Below are 24,250 nucleotides of genomic sequence, written 5' to 3'. Positions count from 1 at the left end.
GGAGGTAGAAAATAACATATATTTTAAGAGAATAGACGGAAAGGAACTATATTTAGTGACACAGACATTGGCAGAAAAGATAATAAAGAAATTACATGAGGACAATGGGCATATTGGTAGCAGAAAGGTTTGGCTCGTTTTTAGGGAAAATTACATCAGCCGACAGGATTACCGCATTGCAAAGGAAATTACCCAGAAGTGCGATGTATGTCAAAATTATAAGAGTAGAAATTTCAAAAACGAAAATATTGCCAAAAATATTGAAGCCCGAAACAAACTAGACATTGTAGCAATAGACATGTTAAGCGATCTAATTATGACCACTAAAAGGAACAAACATATTCTAGTGATGGTGGATGTGTTTTCAAAATACGTAAAATTATATAGTTGCCGCACCACAAAGGGGGAAGAAATATTAAGAAAAATCGACAATTTTATAGCCACAGTAGGAACACCAAAAAAGATTCTACTGGACAATGCAACGTATTTCCGAAATGATCGTTTCAAGGGACAACTTCGAGAACGCGGAATAGAGACAAATTTTGTCAGCATCAGGCATCCACAGAGTAATCCTTCAGAACGATTCATACAGGAAGTGACGAAATTTCTTCGCATTGCAACAGATGGTCAACATCGCCACTGGGACAGGAAAATGGCGGAAATAGAAGTGTATCTAAATACAATTCCGAGCACAGTAACAAAAGAGACCCCAGAATACATCATGAAGGGTGTACTGCCGATAAGGCCATGGGAAGACCCAGAGCCAAAGGAATATCAACAGGTGATTGAAACAGTACAGAGAAGATTACGGCGAAGCAACGAAAAGTATATTCAAAGACAGGAAGACAATAGAAAAAGAAGACCAGTGACTTTCCAAAAGGGTGAAAAAGTACTCGTGAGGGCATTACGAGTATCAAATCTTCCTGGGGGCATTTGCGCAAAGTTGATGCCTGTTTTCGAAGGCCCGTACATCGTGAATAATGAAAATGGGATAAATAGTTATGAGTTGAGGCATAGGAACTCGGAAAAGATCCGAGGAATGTATAATATTCACGATGTATACAAATATCACGAATAAAAGACAGAATTACATAAAGTAGATAGTAAGTTAGGGTATAAGACGTAGATTAAAGTAAGGAAATAGACAGGGAGTTGGTTTTGCCTCGAGAAAATTTATTTAAAAATGCAGATAAATTTTATCGAATACAAGGCGGGGATTTGTTATATTCCTATTTGATAGGAGAATTAAAATTTATAATTATAAGCAAAATTCAAATTAATATAAAAGATCTTCAATTTTCTCAGCCACGGGCATGTAAATTTAGAACAACCTGTATACAACAAATTATTATATTTAGTTTTTAAGAAAGTGATTCGAAGAAGTGTACGAAACTCGGTAACAATGCGCCTAAGATAAACAAGTTGAGTGACGCGGACCATTATAGTGTTTCGCGGAAGATTCGATCATTAGCCTACGCTAAATAAGACTCAGTGAAATAGATAATAGGTCATTAAGTTTTGTAAAAAGTAGAAAGTAAGTTTAAATTGGGAAATGATTATTTTTTCTTGAAATCCATTAAACATATTTAGAAAGATTAAAAGTTGGTATTGAGGAATACGGCGAATTAAAATTTGTGGTGGAATGTTGATTTTTGAATCTGGAAGGGATATTTAGAAAGTAGGGAAATTAATGAGGTGGAGAGATCAGAATGTTTTGAGCTGTCGAGAGGTGAAGTCCAGTGGTAGACGGTAGTGTACGAAGAGTGAAAAAGCCGGTAGTTCCGTGAGTGTTGAGTACCCAAGGGGAACGAGAGGTAGGCCGAGTCGAGAGAAAAGAATCTCCTTGAGCAAAGAGTGTCCAGGTAGCTGATTGCAGTGGTTCGAAAAAGGTAGAACACGGCATCACGAGAAAAGCATGAACGAGAGCTATACGAGGTAGTTTTCAAAGGAGAACATTACTGGAGGCCAGGACGAGTTTTTCATCGCAACCAAGGGTAGGAGGAAACGGGTTTTGTGTGAGGACATTCGCAGTTCACCAGATAAAGGTCAGTCTCATTTGTCAGGACATGAATGTATGGGTTTTGTATTAAATACCACATTAAAAATTGAAGAACATAATCGCTAATATCTGAAGATTTTCATCAAACTTAAACCAATTTGTTGCTAATACATCCTAATAGTTCATTATTAATAAAAATTCTAAATTGGAAACCAAAAGGAAATACGATTCCCATTTTTAAATTTTTGTATTAAATAAATATAAGATCTAACAAATATTAAGCAGTAATTGCCATTTATATAAAATAAACAAAATTTTGATTTATAATTGTAATCCATATGTGTGTATTATTTTATTTTTTTCCTATCCCGATTAGGAACCACTGAGAAATACTTAGAAGTCACGAAAGTAAGTAAGTAACTTTATAATTCGCCCTGAGATTGAAAACATATTGATATGTGATCTGGTTGATTAATTAGACTATCATTAATGCATTAATTAAATTAAATTACATATAAGAATATCATCACATATAAATAAATAAGATCACAACAATATATATATATATATATATATATATATATATATATATATATATATATATATATATATATATATATATATATATATATGTTACACTTGAAGTTTCCGCGGGAGCTATATGTGCTTTCTGTTGTTTTCCGGGTTTGACTCCGCGTTGAATAATTCTGGTTTTTTAGAAAAACCATTATTTTGACGATGTTTCGGCAAGATCTCACTTGCCATTGTCAAGTCAGGTAGTTCCGCTTCTCGCTGTTGCTTGAAGTAGACTGAATTTTTATTCCATGCCACATTGTTTGATTTGCTTGTCTAGATAATGTTTAGAAGAAATGCGTTCAATGTGCTTCCCCGTTTAGGATTTTGTCCTCTTCAGGGTTTGAGGTGAATGTATTGTGTTGGCAGCAAAGCAAACAGTCCGAAAACCACACCGGGGCAAGCGCCGTGTCCTGGTGTTCTTGGATCCTGGGTTATGCCAGACGGTGTTGTCCAGAAGGCCAGAAGTCAACAGAGAAGAAAGTTTGATGGATTGTTGTTGGTTCCATAGACATTTACGTGTACTGTCCGTGCTTTGCTTTCGACCAAGCTCCCTAGAAACCATTGTACAACGACAGGCGAACCTGCGTCCCTCGTCGGCGGTCAGGAGGTGGCTTTGAGCGCAGCGTGGACAGTGAGCGTTCGAGTGGAGAAAATAGTTGCGGCTATTTTCTTGGGACGAACAGGTATAATTGTGCAATGAAGTTGGGAAACCGCAAAAAACCAACTTCTCCCTGTTCGGGGTAAGGAAGAGGAAATGTTAGAGGTGGGTACGGAAGGCTAACGGGGTAGCCTCAAGGATGTTTTCGTACTCTACCGGGAGTTCGTCAATGCATGTTTGCATTAGAGCGGACGGTACGTGAATCTTTTTGCGTTTGGGCTTTCGGTAGAGTACGTGGCCGGAAGATGAACAGGAACATTTGAGAGATTCTTGTGTGTCGGAAGGGGGGCCGTTGATTACTTTGATTGTGAAGTTCCTGTTCAGAGAGTTTATTCTCTCGGTGATTTTGGGGATGTTCGAGATGTTATGGATTTCGTTTGAGGGATATCGCCAGTGCTCATAGTTACATCTACGCAACACTCTGCGCTCCGTCCTCAACAACCTCTCTTGTTTTTGTCTTGAGCAAAGAGAGTAGATACATGATTTGTACTCCATGACGGGTCGAATAAAGGTCTTGTAAGTGTGAATGAGAGTCTTCTTGTATTCACGATACCGTAACTTATATAGTTGATCCTGATGTATTTGCTTGACCTGCGCGTCTCTTGGATCTTGTGATTGGTCCAGTATATGTTGGGGGGTCTGGAAGGGTGACACGCGTAGATGTCGCTGCTTGATTTATTTTGGTCTTTTTCTTCAATACCGTTTTCCATGTTGTAGGAAGCCGTTGCGCATCATCTCTTTGGTTTAGACCGTTGGGATTTCTTTCGATTTCTATCGATTCTCTGATTTCACGTTTTCTTTTTATTTCTATGTTAGCTAACATCGTTGTTTGGTTCAGGTTTATTTTATGTCCTGTATTTGCGACATGTTGTGCAAGGGATGACGTGGTTTCTCCCCTTTCGATGGCATTTCGGTGTTCTTCTCGTCTTACATGGATTCTTCGGTTGGTCTGTCCAATGTACGACTTTCCACAATCCCCACACGGAATCTCGTATACTCCTTGACTTTCTAACGATATTTTGGTTTTTGGTGTTGGTAGAATAGTTGAGATCTTTCTGTCGGTGTTAAATATCGTTTCTATGTTATGTTTTCTCAGCACTCTCCCTATTTTCTCTGTTGTACCCGTAACATATGGCAGAATGGTTTTGCCGATCGGTTTTTCGTCTTCTGTTGGGTCTTTCATTCTTCTTCGAGCATTTTGAGCTTTTTCGATGGTGTATGTTGAGAAGCCGTTTTCTCTTAACGCTGTTTTCACATTATGCATTTCTTCATTTTGATGTTCTTGGTCTGTCAGTCTTTCAGATCTTGTAATCAAGGTTTTGATGACTGAATGTAATTGTGCAGGATGGTGGTGTGAAGCAGCATTTAGATATCTATCGGTATGTGTCGGTTTCCGATACACTGAAGTGTATTCCGCAAGTTTGACATTTAATAATGCGTTAGTTCGATGGCTCTACTCGAGTTACTTGGGAACAAAAAAAGAATGAAGGAAATTGCTCCATGGAAAGCCGAGAAAATGCATTTTGTTAACGTATACCGATTTTGAACTTTAAGGGTTACATTTTCTACAACCTAATTTTTGATTGGAATTTTGCTATTTTTGGCAATTTTCACACGTATTATCGATAGTTTTTATTATAATAATATATGTTATGAGGATTTTAAAGATATGAAAATTGGTGTGGAGAAAGAGGACAAAAATAAAAAGGTGACGGTTTGAAAAGTATGATCCTACTGTTTATATCTTTGCCGTAAATTCCGGTCAACTTTGACCGGTTGTATCTCAGGAACCACTCGTCATAATTAAACTTTTTTTCTTTTAAAAGAAGAGTCCTGCCGCTGTCTTTCGAATACCGTTTTCACAATTTAATTTAGTTTAATATTTCCCGAGATATTCTATTTGTTTATAAACCAAAAAATTGTTTATAATTTTAAAATATTCCTGAGGCCGCTTAAATAGTCCAATTTCAATTCTGTAAAGTACATTAGATAGGTATAGTGTCTTTTTATGAAAAAATCGTAGTTATTCTTATGCATCATAATTATTGTCGTTATTATAGCGACCGTAAATTTTTAATTAACATTTTAATTGTTGCTAAACTGTTCATTCAATTTCCATAGACTTCTGGAATTATAATATATGCAGAAAGGGCTTTTACGTTACTAAGTTATTTAATTATTGATTAACAACTACTTATCTAAAAGTTTAGTTGAAAATTAAAGATTTTGTTGGAAAAACCCGCTTTTTTCGGGGAAAGTTTTCGTCGAAGTAAATCGGAAAAACACGTCTCTATGCAGAATTTAATTTCGGTGAATTTTTATTTGGGTGTTTTTGGTCTAAAGTTAAAATCTTTGCTAAAATAAAATTGCTGGTAAATAACTTTTCCTTGTATTTTGCTAATTAGCCCAGAGTAATAGGCCATACAGTGTATCGGAAACCGACACATACCGACAGATACATATCTAAATGCTGCTTCACACCACCATCCTGCACAATTGCATTCAGTCATCAAAACCTTGATTACAAGATCCGAAAGACTGACAGACCAAGAACATCAAAATGAAGAAATGCATAACGTGAAAACAGCGTTAAGAAAAAACGGCTTCTCAGCATACAACATCGAAAAAGCTCAAAATGCTCGAAGAAGAGATAAGGACCCTACAGAAGACGATAAACCGATCGGCAAAACCATTCTGCCATATGTGAAGGGTACTACAGAGAAAATAGGGAGAGTGCTGAGAAAACACAACATAGAAACGATATTTAATACGGACAGAAAGATCTCAACAGATCTCTTGACATGTTTTTCCCGATCTGCTCCGACGAAAATTTTCCTCGGAAAATGCGGGTTTTCCCAACAAAATCTTTAAATTTCAAATAAAGTTTTAGATAAGAAATTATCTACCAATAGTTAAATAACTCGGTGACATAAAAGTTTTCTTGGTTTAGATTATAGTTTCAGAAGCCGGTGAAAATTAAACGAATATTTTAGCAACAATTCAATTGTTAATTAATAATTTACGGTCGCAATAATAACCAAAATAATTATGATACACTGTTCAAACTTTGAAATCTTATAAATATAAGATGCCTATTTAATATTTTGTCAACAAAATATAAATTTTTAGTTTTTTTGAATAATCTTTAAATGTTTAAAAAAAATAGTTATAAACAAATTAACGTTTTTCAGAAAGTATTTATTATATTCTAATTTTAAAAAATAGGTAAAACGCGTATTTCAAAGATCTTGAAAATGAATGCTTTAAAACTTTTTTGCAACCATTTTCAAAAAAGTTATGAAATAGCAAAGTAAACATACGATTACTATGTTGTTTATAATTTTTTAATTCTTTCAAAGCGTAAAAGTGAGTTTAAAGTACAAGCTAATTACTTACAAAAAATATCGATTATTAGTTTAATGGTTACATTTTAATTTAAGATTATAAATATTTTTTTTTGTAATTTACACGCTCGAAAGCAGACTAATACAGTACCGTAGCTAATAACATTTTCACTCCAAGCGACAACCGCCCGCGACGTACGGTAGTTAATAAATAAAATTAAGCTTCGGCTCTGTATCAAGCCTGTTTTCGCGCTAAAAATTACAAAAAAAAAACATTATTAATCTTTGATTAATATATAACCATTGAACTAATGTTTGATATTTTTTGAGAGTAATTAGTTTGTACCATAAACTCATTTTTAAGCTTTGAAACAATTAAAACAAATTATAAAAAACGGAGTAATCGTATGTTTACTTTGCTGTTTCATAACTTTTTTGCAAATGGTTGGAAAAAAATATTAAAGCATTCGTTTTCAAGACCTTTGAAATACGCATTTTAATCATTTTTTTAAATTATAATATAATAAACAATTTCTGAGAAATGTTAATTTGTTTATAACTATTTTTGTTAAACATTTAAAGATTATGCAAAAAAATGAAAAATTTATATTTTGTCGACAAAATATTAAATAGGCATCACACCTTTATAATCTTTCTAAATTTAATCAATGTTTCATGATTATTTTAGTTGTTATTGCGACTGTAAATTGTTAATTAACAATTGAATTGTTGCTAACATATTTGTTTAATTTTCACCGGCTTCTGCAGTTATAATCTACACCAAGAAAGCTTTTATTTCACGAAGTTATTTAATTATTGATACATAATTACTTGCCCAAAAAATTTGTTTGAAAATTCGAGATTTTGTTGGGAAAACCCACATTTTCCGAGGAAAATTTTCGTCGGAGCAAATCGGAAAAAACATGCCTCTATGTAGAATTAAATTGGGGTGAATTTTTATTTTAGTGTTTTTGGTGTAAAGTTAAAATCTTCGGAGTTATAGACCAATAATTGAAAACAACACGATTTGGGGGCGCCATTTTGTTAATAAAAAAAGTAGCACACTATCTGCGGACTTTGCATAGCTATATTATTAATATATAGGATCATAATATTCGATTCCAGCAATAAAATTGATGGTAAATAACCTTTCTTTGTACTTTACTAATTAGACCAGCGTATTATAACTATTTTTTTTTTCAAAATTTAAAGAATATGCAAAAAAACGAAAAATTTATATTTTGTCGATAAAATATTAAATAAGCATCTCATCTTTATAATCTTTATAAGTGTGATCAATGTATCATGATTATTTTGGTTATTATTGGGATCGTAAATTGTTAATTAACAATTGAATTGTTGCTAAAATATTCGTTTAATTTTCACCGGCTTCTGGAATTACAATCTATACCAAGAAAACTTTGATCTCACTAAGTTATTTAATTATTGATTAATAATTACTTACCTAAAACTGTATTTGAAAATTAGAGATTTTGTTGGGAAAACCCGCATTTTCCGAGGAAAATTTTCGTCTGAGCAAATCGGGAAAAACATATCTCTATGCAGAATTTAATTGCGGTGTAAAGTTAAAATCTTTGGAGTTATAGAGCAAAAATTGAAAAAAACACGATTCTCGGGCGCCATTTTGTTTATAAAAAAAGTAGCACATTATCTGCGTACTTTGCATACCTATATTATTAATATAAAGGATCTTATAATTCGATTCCAGCAATAAAATTGCTGGTAAATAACTTTTCCATGAATTTTGCTAATTAGCCCAGAGTATTTAGTTATCGTCCATCTTTGAGATTTTGAGCACCCTCTGTCGGAAATGAATTTTGCGAATAGACTGAAGTTAAAAAGGTAGAAAAATAAAAAATATTAAAAGTAGTCAAGCAACCAAGTTTGGACCACTTATTTATTAGAGTCCAGGGCCGAGAGCACGCCAAATGTAGAAGTTTTAAAGTATTGTAATATTCTTGGTGTTTGAATAAATTTATTTTAAAGCAGAGTAACAATACTATTAAGAGGAAACAGTAGCGATCAACAGGTAGCCAAAACGCGTTCCAAGATTGCGGCTGTAATTTTGAATATTTTTTCGAGATATTTGGCCCACGTATTCGTAATATAATAAAGAATGGCGGTACAGAGCCCAATTTGAAAAATATATTCATATGTGAAAATTACTCTGTAATTAAATACAATATTAAAAAAAACGAGCCTCTACCGCCATTAAGAAGAACAAAAAAATACACTTTCTTCAAATAAACTTTTTTATCCGATGCCTAGATTTTGTGTCATGTTGGAACTACTAATGAAATAAAAAATTTTAGTAGTTCCAAAATGACACAAAATCTAGGCATCGGATAAAAAAGTTTATTTGAAGAAAGTGTATTTTTTTGTTCTTCTTAATGGCGGTACAGGCTCGTTTTTTAAATATTGTATTTAATTACAGAGTCATTTCCACATATTAATATATTTTTCAAATTGGGCTCTGTACCGCCATTCTTTATTATATTACGAATACGTGTGCCAAATATCTCGAAAAAAATATTCAAAATTACAGCCGCAATCTTGGAACGCGTTTTGGCTACCTGTTGATCGCTACTGTATCACCTTAATGAATGTATTTTTTGTATGGAAAAACAATTATATTGAATAGTTTCTTGACAGTAACATGGTAGGGATGAAAGTTACATCTGAGAACGGACAGTATTAGCCCATAAGCATAGCAATTAAGTACCTGCCCATGTATCTAGTAGCGTGGCGCTTACTGTATACTTTCTCTCATTCCATTCAAAATTGCTCCTCGTCGGACGCGATCTTAGTTAATGTTCAATATACCTGACAATCTTGTTGCCACAAGATCTCCCCTTGTCAATGCACTTGTTAAATCATTTAAGCATGTTAATCGATGTAGATTGGTCCTTGTATCGAACAAAGTTTTATAAAAAAAGAGATCCGACGGAACATGGCGCGGCAGGTTGAGTGAAATAGAAAAATGTAACAGAAAAAGATAAAAGCTGAAGACGGGAATCAACGCAACGTGAAACCCAATTGCAACGAATCGTTGAAGCGGGTGTTGAAGCCCGCTTCGCCAGTTTACCAATTTAAGCGTCGGCAAATAGATATAGAAAATATATAACAGTGAAAAGGAATGAGATTCGCACCCCAAAATACTGTAAAATTTATAACTATTTACGTTTATGATAATATCACTCGGACCAGTGGCGGTTATCCCTTTAGGTCAATTGGTCAATGACCTCCCTGTAATAATTGTACAATCAAACGATTATAATGTAATTATTTCCTTAAAAAAAGAAAATTTTCTGTATTAAAAATGTTCGAAATACAATAGTATCGTTCAAAGTTAAATTTTGCTTTTATTGTATTGACTTTTCAGTCATTTTGTTGTTGTAAAATATAGCGACAAAGATGCCGCCAAAAGATTACCGATAAATAAACATGAAATACGAGCTGTTTGACGGTAACGAAAAGCCAAATTTATCTTTGACTGAAACTACCGCAATATTACTCTTAAACAGCTAAATACGAACATTCACGATGGTCAAGAAATTTATTTGACCTCACTGTGAGAATACAGCACTGGGAATCCGAACGTTCACGAAAATACGCACATATATGCAAGTTGGTACCAAATCGTGGTCATAGACGTAGACCGTAGGTATCGTTTTCGTTGTTGAGACTAAAATCTCTCAGTTTCTATCTTATCTATGGTTGAGACGTGACTATCTACGCAGGGAGTAAGATTAGTTCGGAATTTACAAAGTTAAGTGCGTTCGTGAGATTAATATTATTTTATTATTTATTTATTTTATATTTTATTTATTTATTACCGAACTTGAAGTGATGTATGATCGTGAAGATTTTGATAAAAACAACGGGATTATTTCAATTCTACAGTTATTCATAAATAACAATTTATGTGATACCTTTTCTGAATGTGTAAAATTATTGAACGTTTTATGTACTTTGCCGATGACTACAGTGGAAAGTGAACGTTGCTTTTCTACGTTAAAACGCATCAAGACTTTTTTAAGAAATACTATGGGAGAGGACAGGTTGTGTGCTTTAGCTATGTTAACTATGGAGAAATCTTTAATTCGAACGATCACAAATTTCAACGAGCAAGTGATCGATCATTTCGCAAAATCTAAGGCCAGAAGAATCGATTTACTTTTTAAATCCGCATAGAAATGTAAGTTTTTATTTATTTTAGGTTTTGAGTTTAAGTAGTTTGTTGATATTCTGGCTGTTATAATTACATATTATATCATACTATTTATCTGATTTCTTTGACAATTAGTAATGAAGACTTGTTCCTTTTACTTATTTCATATTTACTTGTCAAATAAAGATCCGCTTAAATTTAAACAACATATTGCAAAATAAGTTATAAGAAACCAATACAGATGATGGAATAAGAAATTATTTAAAATGTGATTTGTAGGGCTTGTTTTTCCAAAAAAATCTTGAACCACCGGATATGACCTCCCCCTTCACTTACAGACCAGCCGCCACTGACTCGGACCATCATGTTCCCAAGAATATCATGGTACACCACCAGTGTGGGCGGTAAAATTTTTATTAAGTTTTGAGTGTCATATGCAGCAGCTTAACTTCTTATTAAATTTCTTAAGGTAGATTACGCAATTTGCAATTTTTTTTTTAATTTTGCAATGGATTGTTACTGATTTTTATTTCACTTTATTATGTTTTATTTATATTGACGATTTATATAAGTTTAGTAAATTGTGTTTGTTATTGTTCTTATTTGAAAAAGAGCGACGCTACAGGGGACAGTAAAAATAGGGTACAGACATAAATTAGGGATCGGTATTAGCGTAACGATCATAAATATCAAATTTTGAGAGAAAGAGTACCCCCGTTAAGATGGGCACAATCCCCTTATTCCCAGAATTGAACCCCCACCCCCCCACCAACAAAAACGTAATTTTTTCGTTTTTATTTTTTTTAGGTTATATTCAATCAATTTTTAAATTTCAAAAAATTTACACACATAGTTGAGGCTTTTAAACAACACGTCTATTTTTACAGACCGTTTTTCTTAAAATTCTCTTAAAAGGTCAAGATATAGCCCTTTTTAGCGCTTTTTTGAAAAACATTTTTCTCGGCTCCCTCTTCACAGAAAATAATTTTGAAAACGTCATATTTTAGCTATTGATGTCTACTTTTAAAGTGATTTTTTTTTAACTTTTGGCAAATATCAATGTGCCTTTTTGGCAAAAATTAAACTAGGTCCACTTTTTACCAAAAATGACCATATTCAAACAGCAATAAAATAACTTTTAAGTACTGCATCCATATTTAGCAAGTAACAAATTAAAAGATCTCTAAAAGATCTACAATTTGACATGCAAAGTTTTTTTTAGACTTTACAACTTTTTGAGCTATGGACGTTTGAAAAGTGCCCATTTTACAAAAAACGCGTTTTTTCGCATTTTCAAAGGGGTGGAACTATTTTCTGCCAACTTCGAATTGCACAAATTTTTTTTGAATGTAGTTCTTAACATATTTTATAAGCTCTCAAAGGAATTTCTTTTGCTATTTGCTTTTAAATCCTTCATCTGAACCTCTAAAAATCGATTTAATTCTGAAAAATGCGAAAATTCGCATTTTCGAGGCTTGAAAACTTATATGCAAGTTATCATTTTTGAGATTGACAAGTACCTAAATTGAAGACTACATATTCAGTTTTAAGATTCTGGTGAAAACTGGGGGCTTATTTTAATACAGAGCGTTGTTTTTTATTTGCTAATTATGCGCGTCTGCTCGTCTATTAAACCGCCGCGCCGACTCTCATAATATTAAATAATTTAAAAACAACGGTCTATATTGAAATAATGCCAGATTTCTCACCAGAATCTTAAAACTGAATATTTATACTTTAATGTAGGCACTTAGCTACCTCAAAAATTGTAATTTACATTATGAATTTTAAGCCTAGAAAATGCGTATTTACGCATTTTTCAGTTTTACACCACTTATAACTCGAAAACTATCAACTTTAGAGAAAAATGAGAAAAGACTTTTTTGTTTAGAATGATCCAAAAAACCTAAAAAAATATCTCCCAGAGCCAAAAATGTGATTAATTTTTTCATACAGGAACGGCCTCACACATAAACTATACATTCAATTTAATTAAATCTTAAAATTGTCATAACTTTGGTTTCGTAAACGTTAGGGACTTCTTTTAGAGCTTAAATTAAAGGTCTTTTTTTTTACTTGCACAATTTATGATGTATAAAAAGGGCTACATAGCCCCTGCTTTAGCGAGGAAGGTCAACAGGGCAAGGTACATTAGCTCACGAAAGAATCAAAATTCGATTTTGGGGGTTCAGATGAGAGGTTTACAGGCAAATAGCCAAACAAAATCCTTTGGGAACCTGTAGCATACATAAAAAACTACATCCAAAAATTTTTTTGTGCAATTAGAAGTTGGCAGAAAAAAGTTTCACCTCTTTGAAAATCCGAAAAAACGCGTTTTTTGTAAAAATGGCACTTTTCAAACGTTCCTAGCTCAAAAAGTTGTAAAGTCTAAAAAAAACTTTACATGTCAAATTGTAGATCTTTTAGAGATCTTTTAATCTCTTACTTGCTTAATATGGATGCAGTACTTAAAAGTTATTTTATTGCTGTTTGAATATGGTCATTTTTGGTAAAAAGTAAACCCATTTTAATGTTTGCCAAAAAGGCGCATTGATATTTGCCAAAAGTTTAAAAAATTCAGGTTAAAAGGAGACATCAATAGCTAAAACATGACGTTCTCAAAATTATTTTTTGTGAAGAGGGAGCCGAGAAAAATTTTTTTCAAAAAAGCGTTAAAAAGGGCTATGTCTTGACCTTTTAAGGCTCACAAAATGGCCGCCTGGGCTTAAAAAATCTGAAAAATTTCAGAATGTCTTTTTGTTTGTAGTACAATAACATACTAAAATTTGAGGAAAATCGGTAGACCTCCCCCCAAAATTTTCGAAAAAGTAAAAATATTGCTCATAACCTTTTTTTGCAGATGACTGCAGGTCTAATTTTTTTGTATTTTTGTATACTCCTAATTTTTTTCAGATTTTTTCGTAAGGTCTTGAAACATTCGAAAAACTGTTTTTTAGGAGGATTTAAAGTAAAGATTTATTTAAAATAACTCAGTCCTTTGGGACATTCAAAAATAGGAGAAACACGTTAAAATCTCCAAAAAATACCCCCCCCCCCCGTTTTTTTGGGGTATTATTATTAAATTGGTAAACTGGTGAAGCGCGCTTCAACGCGTCGTTGGAATTGGGTTTAATTTGTTACTAAGTCACATTTTAAATGCCTCTGTAACAAAGTATTCAAACTCCTACAATGCTGGAAATGATAATGATTTCATTCTTGGAGATTCTGGCCAATGGAAACCTACAAGAATAAAATTTAAAGCGGATATTTTTTAATGATTTTAACTTCCAATCGTGCAGTAAGATTTTTGATCACGTGTTTAATTCTGTCCAATAAGATTATTATTACAGCGGGAATATTCTACCGAGATTATTATAGTGGGAATAATTTTTAGGTAGACTGTTTCTGTTTAATTACAACCAGTTTCCTACTTTTGACAACTGTCACATTTAAGATAATGAACCATAATAAACTTTTAGTTCTGCATCTAATGTCAAATTTCCATGAGGACAACACAAATCGGCTATTTTAAGCGCTCGAGTTTACTTCGGTAAGATTATTTTATGAATAAAACTGTATGTACATACTTATAAATAATTTTAACTAATATTTTATATGTTCGTCTGAATATTTGCTAAACTGTGCTGGTTATTTTGACAAGTTGAAAAATGTGTGTCATATTAATTGGGATAAATAATGTGACTGAATGTTTTTATACAAAGACTTGAATTTCGTATGTAAGTATTAAAAAGTAACCTGTGGAATATCACACGATAGTAAGAATAAATAAGAAAATAATGCTCCAATTTTTTTTCTCAAACTTGTTTCCATTCGGCAAGTCACTCGAGCCCTCCGGGCTCTTGTGTCTCTTGCCAGGCAACAAGTTTTCAAAAAATTGTCGCATTATTGTCAATTTATTCTCACTCTCTTGTGATATTGATGTTGGCAATTTTTTTTCGACAATTTCAAAACAACAAATTAACAAAAATGAACATTCAGTGACATTAATGAGAATTAATATTTTACAACTTGTCAAATAGAACACCATGAATAGGTTTAGCAAATACTCAGGCGAAGATATCAATAACATATTAATTAAAATTATTTAAAAAACAGTTTTATTCATGAAATAATCTTACCGAACTACACTAGAGCTCTTAAAAATTATCCATTTGTTTTGCCCTTGTAACACTTTGACATAATTTCACTTTCCTTCGGGTCGTGAAATTAAAACTGTCAAGGTGTCAGGATGCAAATCGATAATTTTAGAGCTCTCGTGTAGTTATTACTGATAATTTGTATAATTTTTATGTAATTAAGAAGGTTATCTATTTAACAATATATATTTACAGGTTTGTAGCTTTAACTATGAAATAAGACATACAGTATGTGTGGCTAATAAATAAATAACTATTTTGATAGTAAGCCACAATTAAATTGAAAAAATAATGTTATTAACATTGTTTACAACGTTGCATTTCTTTGTCTTTTTAAAGACAGATCACATGCTATGATTTTTTTGTGGCGGACATTCTTGAGTTGAGGTTGATGTAATTTAATGTTTCATGTAATCGAATGATTTTTCACTTTCACTAAAGTCGTCCCAGGAACGCAACTCATAAATATTGGCAATATCATTTTAAAGTCTTCTACTTTAAAATGTATAATATATGTCTGAATTGCCGATATAAATGAGTCAGATTAAATAAACTATTAGAAGAATTTGTTACTAAGCAACAACATTTTTGTTTAATTTAGTAATATCTTGTATTTTGACAACGACATCCGATTTGGGCGTCGAAACGTTAATAAAATTATTTTTTCAATTTAATTGTGGCTTATTTCCCAATCAAAATAGCTAATTATAAAAATGCCACAAGGAAATAGCTTCAGAACAACATCAAATAAATAAATGTTTACTTTCTTTTTCTACTTACTGGGATGTTCGGGAGCAATAAAATGCATATTTTTGAAATCCTCCTGGCACGTTTTAACATGATGGTTTATTGAATCAGGAGCAACTAAAGGGGAAACGGAAAAAGATAATTAGTAACGATCGTATTTAGCTACATTATGATTGGCTGATAGGAAAGAATTGACAGCTACCAAACCGCAGCACCATTCTCGAATAATGTTTTTCTGTTTTAAAAATAAATATAATAAAGATTTCAAAATAATTGTATAAAATAACGCAAATGTTTATAAAAACATTCGAAAATGGTTAGGAATCCACAAGAAGGTATTCGTTTTACAGAATATCCATTCTCAAACGTAAAGTTGCAGATGTAAGGTTGTCACCGCAAAAAATTGCCTTACAAGAGCGTAACGCTTCAGCATGGATTAACGTCTACCTTACTGAATGAAACCTAGAGGCGGGTTTCAGCAGTGTCAATATTCACAAACAGTTTATCGCCGAAGTCACATGATATTTATCGCAAAAATATAACAATAATTATTTTGAGCTTTTTAAAATAACTTCAGAATATATTGTCATTTATTCAAAATTTATAATAACATTGCATGCATTTTTCAACTCGCTTAAAATTATTTAAATATGAAGTATCTTGGGTTCTATTATGTGTAAAACATACCCTAAATAGATAATATCTATTTATATGACTAGCAAAAATTCCAATTGCTAAAAACTAAAACAAAATGTTTTCATTCAAAACTTTTTATAAAGAATAAGTTTTTTCATAAAATTGAAAATAAAAGTTTCCCGTTGTGCGCAATTAAGTTGCACAATATAGAAAACTTTTTTATTTTTAGTTTTATGAAAAAAAGTTATTCTATAGATATTCATTTTTTTCTGTTATACGCGGTAGGTACGTAAAAAATATGAATAATTGTGAATATCGTTTTCTTACATAAAATTCATATTTTTTGACAGACAGCGTATATGACTTATAAAGACTAACTTTTTTCATAGAACGAAAACTAAAAAAGTTTTTCATATAGTGCAGACTTCAGTCATTGGACACTGGGAAACTTTCTTATTTTTAATTTTATGAAAAAAGTTATTCTTTATAAAAAAACATTGCAATCATCAGATATCAATTTTTTTAGTCACAAGCGGTTTGTCAAAAAAAAAATGAATCGTTTGACAAACCTCGTATATGACTCAAAAAATTTAATATTTGACGATTGTATTTTAGGTTTTAGACCATGCAGAACTTTTTATAAGGAACAAATTTTTTTCATAAAACTAAAAATAAAAAAGTTTCCCATATGGTGCCGACTAATTGGACACAATGTATATATACTATATACCGAGCACTGGATAAATTACTCCCCTTATTAAATTATTTGTTTGTAAGTGGGTAGGCGCAAAATCTTGGTCCAATGCTATTTAAATGCATTCATTTTTTTCCAATACTGAATGAAAAATTTAAACGCAGAATAAAAGATTACATTATTGCCGAGGGCCGAAAGACCCTGAAAACTTCTAACATGATTATTTTAATAAGTTACTGGGGTAAAAAAAAACGACAAAATTTAGTGTGATTTTTAATTTCGCATATTTTATTCAAAACAAACTTTTTGTTTCTTCTAAGGGTCTTTCGGACCGATCTTTTATTCTGAGTTTAAATTTTTCAAAAATATTTATTAGCTTTCTCATAATTCGAAAAAAATTAATGTATTTAAATAGCATTGGACCAAGATCATTCGCCTACCCCCTTAACACATAAGCAAACACTCGGGCATATATATTTTTAAAGATCGCCAGGTGAAAGTCATAGGTACCTTATATTTTTTTAAGTACATCATCATCATAAAAATTATAAGAAAAATCAGCCGAACACAGTTTGGTTTTCGAAATGCACTGGGTACAAGAGAGGCTCTAATTAGTATACAAGTGCTATTTCAACGATGTAGAGACGTAAATTGCAATATTTATGCATGTTTCATTGATTACCATAAAGCGTTCGATACAGTAAAGCACGACAAGCTGATGGAGATATTAACCAATATTGGAATAAACACCTGTAATTTAAGGATTATCAGCAATCTGTACTGGAATCAAACATCATCTATCCGGACAGAGGCAGGAGAATCCGACGATATCAAAATCAAACGTGGGGTCCGTCAGGGATGTATACTATCCCCCACTGCTGTTTAACATTTACTCTGAGGAAATCTTTCAAGAAGCAGTGGATGATGTTGAAGCCGGAATTCTAATTAACGGAGAATGTATCAATAACATAAGATACGCAGACGACACGGTGGTATTCGCTAACAGTTCTGAAGCCCTCCAGGAGTTAATGAACAGAATCGCAGAAGTCAGTCAGAGATACGGACTTTCACTAAACACTAAGAAAACAAAATGTATGATCATCTCTAAGAATGAACAGCAATTTGCACGAATCAGTGTGAATGGTCAACAAATAGAAAGAGTAAAAACATACACCTACTTTGGTACGAACGTCAATGAAAATTGGGACTATTCCATAGAAATCAAATGTAGGATGGAGAAAGCAAGATCTGCATTTCAAAAAATGGCAAAATTATTCAAATGTCATGATTTTCGATACCCATAAAAGTCAGATTACTTCGATGTTATATCTTTAATATACTGTTGTAAGGAGTTGAGTCGTGGACTCTCACAGACGCCACCTGCAAGATAATTGAGGCTTTTGAAATGTGGCTTTATCATCGAATCCTGAAGATATCTTATGCCGACCACATTAAAAATGAGGGTGTTTTGTTAAGAATGCAAAAAGAAAAAGAGCTGTTAATCAAAATAAAAACAGCCAAAATCGAATACCTCGGTCACATCATGAAGAACAGTGAAAGATATGGACTGCTGCAACTAATCTTGCAGGGAAAAGTAGAAGGAAAGCGAGGACCAGGAAGGCGAAGGATTTCCTGGCTGAAAAATCTACGTAAGTGGTTAAACACAACCACTACAAAACTTTTCAGAGCAGCAGTGTGCAAAGTACAGATTGCCACGATGGTCGCCAACATCCGAAACGGATAGGCACTACAAGAAGAAGAAGTTATAGGCTTCATAAGTATGATCAAATCTTTTTCCTATGGGAAAAACGGTTTCTCAAGCTCAATAATTCCTGTAATAGCTTCAGTTATACAGTAGCACTCCAATTATCCGGATTAATTGGGACCGGACCCGATCCGGATAATCAAAAATCCGGATAATTGGATTTTTCTCGAAAAAGGCCTTTTCCGGGAAAGAAACGTAATTACAGCAAAACACAATGGAAAACATATATACGGTATTTATTATGAAAAACAATACAGTATACACAACAATATGTAAATGACAAAGTTTACATTACGTAATACTGACACAATACTGAATCACAGTAAAATGAATTATTTTTTTACAAACTTGATTTTTTCTTTTTCTCAATCTGATCCGGATAATTGGCGATCCGGATAATTGGAGTCCGGATAATTGGAGTTCTACTGTAATACTTGACCTTAGATCCATCAGATACTACTGGTCAATACGTTTCAAACACATGTTTACTGATCAAAATCGGTTAAGCCGTTTAGAAGTTATTAAGCTACAAAAGTACTGTTCTTACGATGTCAGTTGGACCAGAAGCATTTTTGGGGTCCGGTCAATAATTCTACGAAGAGCATAGAAATAAACATTTGCTTGCTTCAAAATTGATCACTCCTTGTATTAGTCCACATGGACGCGGGTGTGGCTTACTACTTTCTAACGTATCTTATTGGGCAATACTGAAGAGTAATTGGTCAAATTGTTCGGAAGTGCTTAGGCTCAAATCATATCGTTATCTGGTCAAAATACCTTCTCATGTTTCAAAGGCGGCAAGCAATATAAACACTAAATAAACAGTGTCGTCGTCATAACTTACAATTATTTTATTTTTATAATACATTTTTTGTCTCATTTCTTTAGTACTTAAAAAATGAATAAGCACATTAAATTGCATTTGTAAGTATTATATACTTTTAATGATCAATTTTAAATTTTATTGTATTGTATTATACTGAAACTGTATTGTTTATACAGGATGTCCCATATATTATGCGAGATTTAATGACGTCAATTTGCTCAGTCCGCTGATTGGATAATGTAATTAATGGAATTTTTCATGTTTCATATTTTTATTTTTTCCATATTTTCCTTTGTATGTGTCCATGTCTAAGAGCCATATATGAGGAGAGGGAGTGTACATTGATTGAAGACTCTTGATTTTAGGTATTGGGGGTATTTTTTTTTTCTTTAGAATAAAAGACAGTTTTCCGAGTGATGCCCAGGCCAATCTTATTTTTTTTTTTTTTATTTCTTCGGTCTGATTTTTTTTATTTAATTTAGTGATTTGTCCTAGAATATCTCTTTTACTTGCTTTATTCTTGTTTGTGCCACTGTAATTATTGGTTCTCCTTGTTGATTGGTCATGGCTTTTGTTTTACTGTAAGCGATGTTCAGTCCCATCTTTGTCGCTTCACTATCTAGTGCTTCCATCATTCTTGGTAATTCTTCACTATTTTCTGTTTTAATACAATATATATACTTACAAGTCAAAAGTGACATTTGGAAAAATTGTGTAGCTCAAGTTCAAGTAAAATAAAAATATTATCTTGCTTTGTCACCAATATTAATGTCTTCTTCTTCTTTTCCTTCTTCTTCTTCTTGTGTAGACATGACTGTCTGTTTTTCAATGTGGCTCCAGTAAGTTGTCATTCCATCGTTTTCGTGGTCTTCCCACTTAGTTTTGGATCCCGCGTATGAAAAAAAAGTTGATTAATAGCAAGCTGAAAATTTTTTAATAGCTTAAGGGTGTGTAGTTGGAGAAACTTTGATATATGGGAACACTGGAATAGGGGAAGTTTTAATTGTGGAACAGGTTAAAAATTTGGAACGGCCAGACCACGAAAATGGCACATGTATTTTGTCCGACAGAACAGACTTAAACTCTCCGAACAGAGATTAAACTCTCATGCAAAAATCAGCCTACTATTTATCACCAAATGGGCGTTTTAATGAGTGGAACATGTAGAATATGTCAAATGACAGGAATTAAGACAGCTGATAAATAGCAGTCTGATTTTTGCATGAGAGTTTAATCTCTGTTCGGAGAGTTTAAGTCTGACCGTTCCAAATTTTTAACCACAATTAAAACTGCCCCTGTTACAGTGTTCTCATATATCACAGTTTATCCGACTAGACACCGTTTAAGCTATTAACAAATTTTCAGCTTACTATTAATCAACTTTTTTTTTCATACGCGGGATACAGACCTAACTGATCGTCTTCCTATTGGGGAACCGTCTCTCGCCGTCCTTACTACTTTGTTTTTTGTCATTTGGCTCATGTAGTTGTTCCATTATACTCTTCTGCTTTTTACCCAGTTATTGATGTTGTCCACCTTGCATATCTGTCGTATATCTGCACTTCTACCTCTTCCCATATCCCATCGATTTTTCAAAGTATTTTCATCTCTGCTGTTTCTAGCATTCTTTCTGTCCTTTCTGTATCAAATCGTGTTTCTGCCGCGTATTTATGTCATTATTGGTCTGATAACTGTTGTGTAAATTGCGCCTTTCACTTCTTTTCCAATATTGGTGTGGTAGTTATAAACACGACAAGTGTCGAATCAAGTTCTGAACACACGGATAGTGATATATTTCAACTTGTCAAAAATATGTCCTATGTATAGTATTTTTACTACAAAAGCGATATTACGTAGGTCAAAATTTTTGACGTAAGAGAACTGTCAAAACATTAGAATGTGAATTTTCATTATTGCCATGTTTATTATAAACATGGATATAATGAAGAGTCACATTCTAATGTTTTGACAGTTCTCTTACGTCAAAAATTTTGACCTACGTAATATCGCTTTTGTAGTAAAAATACTATACAGTAGTAAAAGTGATCTCTTCATTAGTCATGAATTAGACAATTCGACTGGAAGAGGAATTGTTCGTTTTCATGTATTTTGTATGTATATTCAAAGTGTAGTCTTATTTCTTTAGTTCTCAAATTAATAAGCACGTTAAATTTCATTTGTATTATGTATTTTTAATTATCTTTGGTGTCAATTTCATAAAGAAATGTGAACAGTTAACAACATTATTACTGTTTAACAAATATTGAACCATAATTTAAAAATAAAAGTTTACTCATTAATTTCTATTGCGCCGCCTATGTTTTACAAACGGTGCCGACAATCGGTGTCGAATTTTGTTTTTATACTGGTCCAACTGACATCGTAAGAACAGTATAATCCAATTAACCATTATTCCCGAAATGGTTTATGTAGTTGTAGTGGTTATGACGCTAAATTTGATCTGGCAACAGGCAATCCGACTTCATGTATCGGCCATCTCAATATTTTTTTTCAATCTATTTCGAATAGAAAAAAATCTAGTGTACATTCGATTGACACTAGATCATTTGGGAGATAATGCAACAAAGGTGACCATTTATATAGCTTAACGTGTAATAGATTAACATTGCATTCAACTTCATACATTTAATTTATAAATACTTTGAAAAACTCCTGATACAAGAATAAAAAACCGCTAAACGCCGTAAAAATAAGTGGCGCATACAATATTCCAGCTACAAAAGATCTGATATGAATATTACGTGGCGCGAAAATGTATTTTCATTTTGATGCAAAACAAAATTCTAGTTTTATTTTAAAAGATTTTTCCGCAATATTTGCTAAATTTGAAGTAAACGCGCCATAAAAGAGTTTCAAAATTCAAACTGTATCAAAGTTACTCTTTTGCGGCGCAATTACTTCAAATTTAGCAAATATTACGGAAAAATCTTTTAAAACAAAACTAGAATTTTGTTTTGCATCAAAATGAAAATACATTTTCGCGCCACGTAATATTCATATCAATCTTTTGTAGCTGGAATATTGTATGCCCCACTCATTTTTACGGCGTTTAGCGGTTTTTTATTCTTGTAAGTAGTACATAAAGTTATAAATTATTTAAAATCTTGTTGACATATTATTTTAAAAATGTATAATACTTTGGTTCGAAAGTATTATAAAAAATGTATAATACTCTGGTTATAGGTTCTAAGTTATGCATGAAAGATTTTTAATAAGTAGATCTGATTTTAAAAAGTAATAACTTTTTTCGTTGCATAAAAATTAAATGGTACAAGTGTACCGAAATACCTGAAGCCAACAGGTAGCAAATCAAGGAGAGGGGACGAAATTAGTAAAGGTGGGAAATTTTGCGATAAAAACCATAAAAATTTACATTATATTGATTGTTTCCCACCTTTAGATGTATCGGACGAGTTTGGCAACTACCACTGTAACAGTGACAGTTTTAGTCGACATACTCCTCGGATACGTCTAAAAATGGGAAACAATCAATATAATGTAAATTTATAGGTTTCTATCGCTAAATTTTCCACCTCTAATAGTTTCACCTCTTTTTATCTCACAACTTACGTTTTCCATCTTATGCGTTATTTTGCCGGTTATTAGCGCGCTCATCACTGTATATATCCTTTTTACACTCATCGCTTCTTTCCATGACTGAGCCCAGATATACTTCTTCTTCTTCCTTACCGTTTATCATTATTTTATTATTTAGATGGTTATTATTTTTTAAGAGTTTGGTTTTCTCTGTGTTTATTTTAAATCCGATCGTGTCGGACAATGTGCCAATTTGTCAATTTTTGTATGCATATGATTTCGGTGTTCAGTTAGCAGGCAGATGTCATCTGCTTCTGTTTGAATAGGTTCCACTTGATGCCTGTTCGATAGTAAATTACTTTTCTCATTGCCCAATCTATCATAATAAGGCCTAGGGTAGGGTCGGGGATAGTACGAAACCCTGTTTGGCTCCTCTTTCTACGGCTATTTATTCTGTTATTTCACCTGAATGTTCCAGTTTGGCTTTGTATCATTCGTAGAAGAGTTTAATAAAGTTTATGATTTTTAGTGGTATCCCACATTTATAATCTTAAGATTTTCCACATCTGTACCCTATTTACATGGTCAAAGACCTTCTCGACGTTGATAAAACTCACATCTATAACCATAGGGAATAAGAAATTTTAATGGAAGTTTTCCTGAACGTTCTATAGACGCACCCTATTTTAAATCCGTTCTTAGTATTTTTTTAGACTTGTGTCCAACACTTATATCTGAAGCTAAATATATTTCTATTAGTTTTAATGAACAAGAAAGAACAAAGAATTGTATTTACAAAATACCTTGTGAATGCGAACAATTTTATTTAGGTGAAAGATCAAGACCATTAAACGTTAGAATAAGTGAACATCAGTCTTATATTAAAAATAGACAATTTGATAGATCACAGATATGTCAACACGCATGGGACAATGAACATAGAGTTCAGTGGAAAGATTAAAGTATAGTCCTGAAAGAAACAGATAGTAAAAAGAGAAAAATCAAAGAAGCGGCTCTAATTATGCTAAATGAAACCAATTGTGTCGCAAATTCCTCGGTAGAATGCAGTAGGATGCGGTTACCCATACTAAAAGAGGA

General features: G+C 32.7%; 1 protein-coding gene across 1 annotated transcript in view; it reads right to left on the bottom strand.

Moving 5' to 3' along the window:
* LOC126880251 (nuclear receptor-binding protein homolog) overlaps positions 1-24,250 on the bottom strand; it is an 842,193-nt gene that overhangs the window by 615,282 nt on the left and 202,661 nt on the right. The window contains exon 4 of the mRNA XM_050644017.1: positions 15,707-15,790. Within this exon, the coding sequence (XP_050499974.1) occupies positions 15,707-15,790 (84 nt within the window). The remainder of the gene's footprint in view (positions 1-15,706; positions 15,791-24,250) is intronic.

Source organism: Diabrotica virgifera, chromosome 2, assembly GCF_917563875.1.
Source record: "Diabrotica virgifera virgifera chromosome 2, PGI_DIABVI_V3a".
In the NCBI taxonomy this organism is placed as follows: domain Eukaryota; kingdom Metazoa; phylum Arthropoda; class Insecta; order Coleoptera; family Chrysomelidae; genus Diabrotica; species Diabrotica virgifera.
This window is presented reverse-complemented; position numbering and strand designations above follow the sequence as displayed.